At 38.0% G+C, this 11386-nt stretch overlaps 1 protein-coding gene across 3 annotated transcripts; it reads left to right on the forward strand.

Annotated features, from left to right (window-relative positions):
• Nucleotides 1-1689: 1689 nt before the first annotated feature.
• Nucleotides 1690-9432, forward strand: LOC130710904 (conserved oligomeric Golgi complex subunit 2). Of its 3 annotated transcripts, none has more exons than XM_057560291.1 (12): nt 1691-2284; nt 2813-3019; nt 3752-4088; nt 4380-4541; nt 4732-4831; nt 4915-5130; nt 5210-5318; nt 5613-5813; nt 5977-6078; nt 8585-8710; nt 8798-8932; nt 9031-9432. In XM_057560291.1, the coding sequence occupies exons 1-12, from the start codon at nt 1829-1831 to the stop codon at nt 9052-9054; spliced, it is 2175 nt and encodes a 724-aa protein (XP_057416274.1). In that variant the 5' UTR covers nt 1691-1828; the 3' UTR covers nt 9055-9432. The 3 variants fall into 3 exon arrangements, 2 of the variants coding, with proteins under 2 accessions (XP_057416274.1, XP_057416273.1); XM_057560290.1 differs by having other exon boundaries at nt 1692-2284; nt 9083-9432; XR_009010499.1 differs by lacking the exon at nt 9031-9432 and having other exon boundaries at nt 1690-2284; nt 5977-6080; nt 8586-8710.
• The last annotated feature ends 1954 nt before the right edge of the window (nt 9433-11386 follow it).

Below are 11386 nucleotides of genomic sequence, written 5' to 3' on the forward strand. Positions count from 1 at the left end.
TTCATTTCAGCAGCAAACTATCTAACCAAAGAAGATTTGTATACTAATGTTGATTTCGATGCAAACCAAAATAATTCAAATTAATGTCATTTTGTGACACGCCAAACTTCTCTTTCAAGTAATTTCTAATAACAAAAACACCAACAAACAAAAAATTATAATTGGAAATAAGATATAAATAAATTCACAAGATTCAAATATGAATATTTGAGGAATGCAAACAAGTAACAACACATATCATCATTAGTGTCAAATTTGCAGTAATTTCAAGATGCAATGTTAGGTTAACATGGCAAGGCAGGTTGTTTCAATTTTCAATAATTAGAACTAAACAAAAGCAATAAAATGAAGAGAAATTCATGATTATGCCTTCAATAATTCCAATTTGGTTATGAACTCGTTGATTCCTCTATGATGTAAGCCTAGGTTTTTACTTGTTAATGACTTTTTTTTTCTGAACTCAACAAAAACCTTATAATAAATCAAATCGGATCCGACATAGAAGCCAATACATCTGAATGCAAAAAGCTATAAAGCCCCGACGAACCTTCCTCTATCTAGACAACATCCTGAAAGGTAGAGGCGTGCCGGGCAAGATAGTCGGCACAAAAGTTTCCCTGACGACGAACAAAAGAAAAATCAACATAATCAAAAGCTGAAAGTAAACTACGACAATCATAAATAATTGAAAATAAATAAGAAATTTCATTCGCCTACTTGTTAATGGCTTAATTAAGCAAAACTCATAATTCAATTGTTAGCAGTAATGTTTTAGTTCCTAATCAATTCAATCAACGATTAAATGTTCCTAATTTTAGGCAAACAAAACCAAGCATTACGCTTATGCCTGAGGTGTAAAATTTCTCAATTAATCTCTTCCCCAAATTCTTATTCCTAACCACTTTGTTGATTGCGCGAGAAATAATAACATATTTGCATCGACTCAAGTTCAAATAAAACGGAAGAAGGAATTAATAGATAGAATAAGCAAGTCATAAACAAAACTAAAACATTAAAACATAATTAATAAATTAATCTTTTCAAATCCAAGTAGGTAAGAAGATTAGCCTACAATGGCTATAATGAAGGAAACAAGGTGAGGAAGGAGAATGAATCCATAGCCAAGAGATGGAGAAGAGAATCATTGTCCAAGAACAACCTCCAAAAGTCGCCCCCAATGTGTATTCTAATGTCTTTGGTCGAATAGAACGACAAAAGATTCCTAAAACAAGGCTTCGTTTTGGGTTCCTTGGTATAGTTGTGCCACTAATGGCTGCAACTGCGCCAACAAAGCCACCTTCTGCTGCTGCGCCGCTTAAAAAATGACAACTTTGACCTCCTTATGTAAAGTGGCTCGTACGAACTTGCTGATAGTTGGATTGGCCTGAAGTCTTGATATGTTAACAACACATAGATCTATATTCACACAATATCTATTTAAGAAGAACGAGTTCACACAAGAAACAACCATGTCACAATCACTCCTATATTCATACACTTATATAATTATTGATAATTAAATATGGACAAACTCTTATAAATAAATAATAATTTTTTTAATTTTAATTAATTTTATTATTTATCACTAGTCACTGACTCACTTAAAATCAATTAGTTACTATGTACCCGAAAAAAATCAATTGGTTACTTACATGATAAGAAATTATAAGACTCTATATACTGCTCTGATCAACTCTAACTGAAATCTCCAAATCCTCTCTCTCTCTCTCTCTCTCTCTCTATCTTCGTTCAATCACATTCTTCATCGCTAACCGTTGCAAGCCCTAATCAATTTTCCGAGTAACCACCACCCCCACGCGACGCAAAAATGGCGGATCCGATCCCGGCGCCGCACAGATCCGCCACGGACTTCTTCTCCGATCCACTCGACGCTCACCCGCTGTGGTTCAAACCGGCGTCGTTCCTCTCTCCGGACTTCGATTCCGAATCCTACATTTCGGAACTCCGAACCTTCGTCCCCTTCGACACTCTCCGTTCGGAACTCAACAACTACCTCTCCTCCCTCAACCACGAACTCATCGATCTCATCAACCGCGACTACGCCGATTTCGTCAACCTCAGCACCAAGCTCGTCGACGTCGACGCCGCCGTCGTGCGGATGCGCGCCCCGCTTGTGGAACTCAGAGAGAAGATCGAGCAGTTCAGAGGATCTGTTGAAGTTTCGCTTGTCGCCATTGAGAATGGTTTGAAGCAAAGGTCTGAAGCTGCCTCCGCGAGAGAGACTCTGGAGCTTCTCCTTGATACATTTCACGTCGTTTCGAAGGTATCGCTTGCATTGCACCTTCTATGTTTAATCCTTAATTCTGATTGCTAATTATACATAGTATCATAGGATTGAAGATCTTTGATGTAGCATCCTAATTGCAATTCTAGAATGATAGTGTAATCTTACTACTTACTGCAATGTAGTGTTTAAGTAGGAAGAATCATGGTTATCAAATTGAGAATGTATCGCGTATCGCTAGACCCTTTCTGAATCATGAATCGTATCTGAATCATGAATTGTATCGTATAATGTATCGTCAGATACGGACACAAGTTTAGTTTGAATAAGCTTTCAATTTTTTATATTTTTCTTACATGTTTAGTTTGAATGACAGTCTAGTGTCAATTCCAGTTCTAGGTTTAGGTTGGGCATTGTTTGTTAATGAGGATTTCTACACTGGTTAAACTTTTCACTATAGGTTCTAGGCCATTGCGAATAATTTGTTGAAACTTTTGGCTCAATTTTTTTTCTTCTTTGCAATGGTATGTGGACTGTGGTGAACTTGTATTTTCCTGATGATTGCAGGTTGAGAAACTAATTAAGGAGCTGCCTAGTGTGCCGTCCGACTCGTCAAATGGAGATGTAAATTTGTCGGAGAGAAGTCTATTGAGCAATGGGTTTTCTGCGCAGCATGTTGAGAATGGGACAAGTATCAGAGAGACGCAAAGCATGCTGCTGGAAAGAATTGCCAGTGAGATGAACCGGCTAAAGTTCTATGTTACCCATGCAAAGGTTTGTTTTCAATTTCCCCCCACTTTTGTTGGATGTTGTGTTTGTATGTGTTGAAAATTATAATGGCAATTTCTAGAAAAAATCGTAAATCATTTGGCATTAGATTATAGTGGAAAACTGAGTTCGAATTGTTTACAGAAGCTTGGTGAGAGTGAGAGGTCATGCTATATCATTTATTGGCTGTCTTGATTGTTATTCTCATAATCAATTTTTACATGCACGGTGCATCACAAATTAATTAGCATTCTGAAATAGGGGGGGGGGGGGGAGGGTCTGGGAGGAACCCGAAAGGGACAAATCGGACCTACATTCATTAGTTGTGTTTTGAGGTCGTCATTCATATCGATGTTGTAGGTATCTCTTTCTTTGGAGGAATCCTTTTATTGTTTATTGAATATAGATAGAACTAGTTTTGTGATTTACCAATGCTAAGATTATAAGTCTCACCCATAATCTATTTTGTCATTTCAATATCATCATGCTGAGCCAGTAGATTTTTTTTTACGTTTTTTAAGAGGCATGCCAAGAGTTATTGGGTAACTTCAGATAGGCATGTAGGTGATAGTATTATATGTGCCTTAGAGTCTTACAGATGTAATATATTCTGTTTTTATTTAACCTTTCTTTGTCTTCTAGTGTTTTAGAGGGCTGTGATTCATTGTGAAATAGACCTTCTGTTTTAGGTTTTATTACATTCTGTGCTCATCTCTTTTTCTCTATATGCCAGTACAGAACCTTCCTTTTATTGAGAATATGGAGAAGAGGATTCAAAATGCAAGCCTAACAGTAGATGCAAGCTTGGGTCATTGCTTTGCAGATGGTCTAGAGCATCGGGATGCTACTGCAATTTACAATTGCTTGCGTGCATATGCTGCTATTGATAACACCAATAATGCAGAAGAAATATTTCGAATTAATGTTGTGGCTCCATTGATACAGAAGATTATCCCACATGGGCCCTCAGCTGTGGTTGCTGGATCATTTGGGGATGGGCTTGAAAATGATTATCAATTAATTAAAGAGTGCATTGATAAAGACTGTAAATTTTTATTGGAAATTTCTTCAGCTGGTATGTTTTCGGACTTCTTCTCACTACTTCACGAGAATAAAATGGGACCTTTTGGTTATTACCTTTCTACATTTACAATCTATATGAGCCTTAATCTGTCATACTTATTTCTTGGATCATATCATATCAATTCTTGCCGAGGCATTCCTTAATCAAAAGTTAAAGCTTTCTAGACTATTTATGGGTATGCTGTGGTTGTGCCAACATATATTATGCTTACATATCAAATAGACAAAGTTTGAAATATAAGACCATTATACTTACATATCTGAAGCTTGGTCTTTGGTGCAGAAAATTCAGGTTTACATGTCTTTGATTTCTTAGCCAATTCAATCCTTAAAGAGGTTCTCTATGCTATTCAAAAGGGGAAACCAGGTGCATTTTCTCCTGGAAGACCAACAGAGTTCTTGAAAAATTACAAATCAAGCTTAGAGTTCTTGGCTTATCTAGAAGGTAGCAGTCATATCTACCATTATCCCTCTTTCATGTTATGTTCACCATGAGAAAAAAGGTCAAAGAAAATATGGCCCTCAAATTTCAAGGAACTTTGTTGATTTGATATATGATTTGATGTGTATTTATTTTATTGATATATTTCTTTAGGATTATGTTTTCACTAATATTATAACCTTTTTCTTGCAAGACCACTGTCCATCCAGATCTGCCGTTGCAAAATTTCGATCTGAAGCAATATATACTGAGTTCATGAAACAATGGAATATCGGAGTGTATTTCTCTCTGAGGTGCTTCTACTGCTTTTAGATGGTCATAATTTTAGAAGAGTATCTGTTCCGTGTCATGAATCTCATATCGTCAATTGCCTCAGGTTTCAAGAAATAGCAGGGTCTCTAGATTCTGTGCTCACATCATCCAGTCTTGTCCCTGTTCAAAATTTAGACCCTGGCGAATCAAATAATCAATATTTAACATTGACTCAAAGTGTCACTCTGTTGGAGAGTTTGAAATCTTGCTGGAGAGAAGATGTTCTTGTCCTTTCTTGTTCTGACAAGTTCCTTCGCCTATGCTTGCAGCTTCTTGCTAGGTCAGTTTAAGCTTGAATATTAAGTATTTGTATTTTTTCCCCTGAATGAACAAAAGCCAACTTCTCTTTGAACTTGCAGATACTCAAATTGGCTGTCATCTGGACTGACTGCCCGCAAGAACCATAACACGAACACTAACACTAGGGGTGAATGGGCTGTTTCGGCTGTCATAGATGACTTAATTTTGGTATACATCATGCCCTTACCTTATTTTTATATACATGATACGTTCACATTCCGTATTTAAGTAGAACTTAGTTATTCAGTTCTTTTAATACTTTATACTCATACATGTGCCCCCTCAACCTCAAGAATTAAGTCTTCTGCTTTTTTGAAGTTCCGTGTATGGAATTTGTAAAACACTATAATATTGACCGTGGTGAGATAACAATGGCATTGATTGTGATTTATTGCCAGAAATCCCAAATGAAGATATGAGTACTTTACCTGAGTTATATATAACATGTGAAATCGTTTGTAGGTTATTCATGATATAAGGTGTTTAGTGGAGCTGGTTCGTGGTGATTACCTACAGCATGTGCTTCAGCTCTTATCTTCATGCTCCCCTGATGTTCTTGAATCAGTAAGGCAGAGCATTTTACAGGGTGCACAATCATTGAAATCCATAGAACCTTTAGTCATCAAAGCAGTGGTGGAGTCACTGGTGGAAAAATCAGTTGAGGTAAGCTTGTAGTCTACTAGGTTTATTCTTTAGATGGGTTGCATTATTTTGATCTTGGGGGTATATATATGTTTTTAATGTTCTAGAAGATCTTTTTTCTTTTGATTCTCTCCCCTTCATTTTCAATTTATTTATTTATTTCTCTTGTTCAAAACTAATATAGGACTTGAGACAGATGAAGGGGATAACAGCAACTTACAGACTGACTAATAAACAACCTATCAAGCATTCACAATATGTTTCTGGGGTATTACGCCCCCTTAAGGTACGCCGCAGTAAGTTTTGGGGTTTATTTTATTTATACCCTGATTCCTTCTTTTCATGACCAAGTGGTGGTATATTTCTAGTAGGATGTGTGATGTGTTAGGATCCGAAAAATCAGAGTTGAAAGAATCTATTACTTAAATGAAAAGAATAGGAGAATGTTCTCCACCAAGGGTTTCCCCTTACAACTGAGCCAATGCTCTGTTTTCCCAAATCTAAAGGCAGAACACATCCCCCTATTTATTTATATATCTAACTAATCCCAACCTAGTACTAACTAACTACTACCACGGCCCTTAGTCAGACTAACTGTCTGGCCACAATACCACCCCCACATTTTCAACCTTGCCTTCAAGGTTGTATTCAGATAAAACTCGACATGCTTTATAGTAATTTGAGAAAAAACCCTTTCCTCCAGGATCCCACTATGGGCAGCAAAAAGGGTGAATAACTAAGTCAGCATGTGGGCAGCAAAAGGTCTGGGTAAAGCGTAGTTTCTGGCTTTCGGCTTGATTTGGGCCTTGCCACTTCTCCTTGCAGTTTCATCACAGTGTAGCCATTGACTCTGTTTTGGACATCCTAAAGCTGGGGTTATACTTAGGACCATGACCTTCCCATTGTTGTGAATTTTGGCTGGTATAAGTTTGTAATGCCCCCTCCGTTTAACAACTTACACATCCACACCAGTTTGAGCTGGACCTTGATCTTCTAGAATCAGGCCCAATTTCCAAAATATCAGTTCTGCGCATTGGACATTCTTCCTCATCCAAATCCAATCTTCCATGTGAAATGGAAGTTTCTTTGTTGCGTCCACTAACAATGATCGTGCCCATAGTAAGTCTGCGTCACATAGAGATTTTAATCGTGACCCAATGGCCGCTGCAGCAGCAGTGGGGAACCAACCAGATTGTGTATTGCTCGGGACTTCCTGTCCTCCATTGCAAGCGGGAATGCCTTCCCCCCGGCGTCGTATGAAGATCCATGTTATGAAAGTCGTGGGTCATCACCGCTGCTTCTCTACCTTTAATTTCCGCCTTGATGTCCTCTACCATCGGTTGATGTTTGAACTCTGTCCCCATCATTGGTTCTTTATCTACCTCCTCCACTAGGTTTCATTTCTGCCTCTTTTTGTGTTTCTAGTTTTGTTTCTGGATGTTACCTTGCCAAAGCTATCTTTGTAATTGCTTCTCTTACTGGTTCTCCCTCTCGGTTGATTGTTTCTATGTCACCTTGGTTCTTTTTCTTAAGAACCATTTTCTCTTTTGTTTTGTTGCTCCCATTTCACGGTTCTGAAGGAGTTCTAGTTCGCCAGTCTACTTTAGAAAAACTCCCAACTTCTCCATTCCCCCCCCCCCCCTCTCACCAAATTGCTGGAGAGGCTGGAATCAAAGAATTCCAGGACAGCGTAGGCGTCTTCTTCTCAAGAAACGGAACACATGTACAACATCCCCTTCATGCTAATGAAAGCCAATTGAATCTTCTCTTCCCTTCACACAGTGAACCTCAGATAATTGCTCAGTTCTTGTGATCCAGGCCTGTAGGTCCCCTCAATCGAAAATGGGTAATTCAACTTTCTTGGACCAAGAAAGTTGTTCTAGCACCTCTTCCTCTTCATTTTGACTTCTAACACTTGATTCAATTGTATTATTGTTCATCCTCTCCAAACGCTGCAGAACATGATTCATGGCAGCTTCAATCCTCTCCACGCCACTCTTTAGAACAGCCATCTCAACCCCCTTGTGCTGCCAAGGTTTTCTTGGCGATTTTTTCCTGATTGTCCATGAGCAAGATCCAGTAGGTTGGACCAAATTGTTAGGATCCAAGAATTTAGAGTTGAAAGAAACTATTATTATTGAATGGAAAGAATAGGAGAGTAATCTCCTCCAAGGTTTTCCCCTTGCAACTGAGCCAATCCTCTGTTTTCCCAAATCTAAAAATTCAATAGATGTCCCCTCCAGTATCACATCCCCCTATTTATATATCCAATAATCCAACTAATCCCCTCCCAATAAGGCAATAACTAGTAACTACTAAACAGCCTTAAGTCAGACTAACTTTCAGGTCCATTAATATTGAACTGTCGGATTGCATCCTAACAGGACGTGATGTCATGATTGTAGGGAGTTTTATTCATGTAGCTATCATCTTATTTTATGGTCGGAGGGAAAGTCCAGCAGGATTATTCATTTAGGTGTCCCTTTTTTTGTGAGCGGTTGGCTTCAGATCAACAACAAAAAAATGTTTTTGTTGCTTAGCTGTTTATTTGGAGGCTTGTAAATTTGTGGTCATGCAAATTCAATCTAATTTAATACAGTGGATGACATGCCCAATTTTAAACACTTTTTGTTGTCTACACGTACGATAGAAAAAATACAAAGATAAACACGCCTTATTGATAAAAGGAAGGCAAGACGAAGTAGGAAACTATCAATATTTTCAGGTTTCTCATTTGTATGGAATATTATTTGCTTTCAATTAGAGTGTATATTGATATTGATGACATGCAGGTTTTTTTGGATGGGGAGAGAACCATGAGATATTTAGCAAGCGAAACAAAGAATGAAATACTCCTTTGTGCTGCAACTGAGATTACTGACCGATATTATGAATTAGCAGCTGACCTTGTTAGCGTGGTGAGAATCCAAACGTCATGAATGAAATCTTTGGATCTGTTGGATTCTGTCTTCGATATTGTTTTAATAAATTTTTATTATGACTAGACAAGAAAGACAGAGTCTTCACTCCAAAAAATGAGGCAGAGTGCGCAAAGACGAGCTGGAGCAAGTTCAGATATCTCAGATAATTATGTGTCTGACACTGACAAAATTTGTATGCAGTTATTCCTTGATATTCAGGTTGGTATGATGCTCTCATTATTCTGTGGAATCATTCACATGCAAATTATGCAATTTATAGTCATGATTTCTGAATGAATTTTCAACTCGTTGTCCAGCAAACTGTGCCTGCTTTCATTTGATAATCTTCCTCTTGCATATTGTCACCAGGAGTACGGCCGTAACCTCTCTGCGCTAGGGGTTGAAGCAGTCAATATTGCATCCTACTGTTCATTATGGCAGTGTGTGGCTCCTGTGGATAAGAAAAACTCAATTAACCTCTAAGAGTTTTCACTTGTGGAGTCAATGCGGCCTTTAGATTGCTTTCTTCCTTGGTCAAAATTATCTTGTGCAATGAAATTTATAACAAACACACAAAACAGTTTGCCGTACACAATAGTCATAGGTTCTCTTAGCTCTTAAATGAAAAAAAAAATAGTTTGCTTAACTGCTGTTGTTGTCTTTTAGTTTCTCTGCATCACTGTGATATGAGATGGTCCTTTACCGCTGGTTTCTTATCATCATTCTTTTAAATTTCATTTGCAAATTTATTAGCAACTTTATAATTGGTCTAACACATCGATATGTATTCCCTTCTATCCCCTTTATATTTGTTTGTTTTTTGGTAACAATCCTTTATGTAAGTCAACTAGTTGCAGAATAAATTTTCATGTGTAGTTTGATACTTATTTTGTAGATCCAGTATATAAATCCATCTCCCCTGCCGGATCATAAGAAACGGCAACGTTTTAGACAGGAGGCTGTAGTGACCTAAATATTTTACTGTAGGTGAGCACAACTCATTCTGCTCCATTGACTAACTCAGTTTGAGTCATTCTAATTTGATTTAGTTCAATTCTATGCGAAAGAGAAAGCGCACTAACATCAGGTTTGGGTCCAGGGTTTTCTTTGATAGAGGGAGGATAAAGTTACTCCAAGACTAACTCATTAAAATTACTTTGCTTCCTTTTTTTTTTGAAAGGAAATTAATACTTCCTAACCATTCATTTTGTTTGTGATAGATATGAGCAGCTATGATTAGTGGCTAATTTAAGCCTCTTTCCAATTACGTTCCAAAAAGCTCAAGGTTTTGTGCTTCTTTCTCCTCCTTAGTAATCGGATCTGCATAAGGAATTGAGTAACTGGTGCAAGTGGCTCTGATGGAACTCTACCCTTGAATAGTATCTCATTGATTTGTCAAAATTGGTTGCTAAGGGAAAAATGGGTTCTTAATTTGCTGATTGAAAGCAATGGCCCCTAAATCGAAGTGATTGAAATGGCTTCTTAACCCCATAACTAAGCTTTATGGTTAAGTTAACTTAAGTATCAGAACATATGCAAGTCTCGCAAGTGACCACATTTTGGTTCTCTTGGTAGACCTAAATCTTTAAACAGAGGCATCTATGGTTGACATTTACACAGCTGAGTTGTACACTCTCCCCCCCCCCCCCCCCCCTCCTAAAGGTTTATAATCTGCTTTTCTGGTCAAGAGTAACCAAAATTTAATATTTATAAGGGTGCAAGTCCAACATTCCTGCCGTATTGTTCAGGGGGAGTTTCATCGCAGTGCAGCGTTATCGCATAAAGATGATGTTCTACCAAAATTTGTTATACCATGACACTGTTGAAACAGATAAACAACTGCCATTAAAGTGGTTATTATTTGGTTTTGTCCAAAACAAATCTCTAAAGCTTGGACATCCATGTTTACCCTTTACTCTCTCTCTTCATGCTTATAAGTGTTACTCTAGAAGGTTGGACACCTCATTGTCCTCTGTCTTTCCCTCCTTCGAAACGCCTTGATGAGAGACTGGAAAAGGAACGATCTTTGAGTCTCCACCGTTGGGGACATGGATCAAGATTAAGGTCGAGACGTTGCCGCTGTTGAGAAGGAAAAAGGAGCGATCTTGGCACCCCTTCCTCGACGGGAAGGAAAACCGCCTTGGGTCATCGTTGAGGAAGAAAGATCGAGCTTTGCGCCGCTGTGAAGGTGAAGTTGCACGTCAACATGCTGCAACGGGAAGAGGAGTACAGCTGCAAGAGGCCTAGCCCACCGCTGCAAGAGAGGTCTCCACCATGCACCAGTCTTCGCCTCTCCATCTTCCTCCTCGCCTTCTCCTCTAACCAGTAGAGCATGGTCATCCGCTGCCGTCATAAGGGCACAACCCTAGCATAGCCCATTTTTCATTTGATTTTGGTGTGATCATAGAGTATTTTGAGTGTTAAGAGAACTTTATTAGTTTGTATTAGTTAGTTTCACATATGAAACATTATTTTTTTAAAGTTTATCCTTTATATTTAATCCTCCATATATAGTTATCTTGACCAATTTTGCTTCAATTTTATAATAAGAGTAATTTAGGAAAACCAACATTTTTAATAAATTTGAGCCTAACAAATAATATTAACCAATATTTGTACGTGACTTAAAAAAAAACAAATGGAAGATGAGAAAAAAGTATGATGCACAGACAG

This window comes from Lotus japonicus, chromosome 4, assembly GCF_012489685.1.
Source record: "Lotus japonicus ecotype B-129 chromosome 4, LjGifu_v1.2".
In the NCBI taxonomy this organism is placed as follows: domain Eukaryota; kingdom Viridiplantae; phylum Streptophyta; class Magnoliopsida; order Fabales; family Fabaceae; genus Lotus; species Lotus japonicus.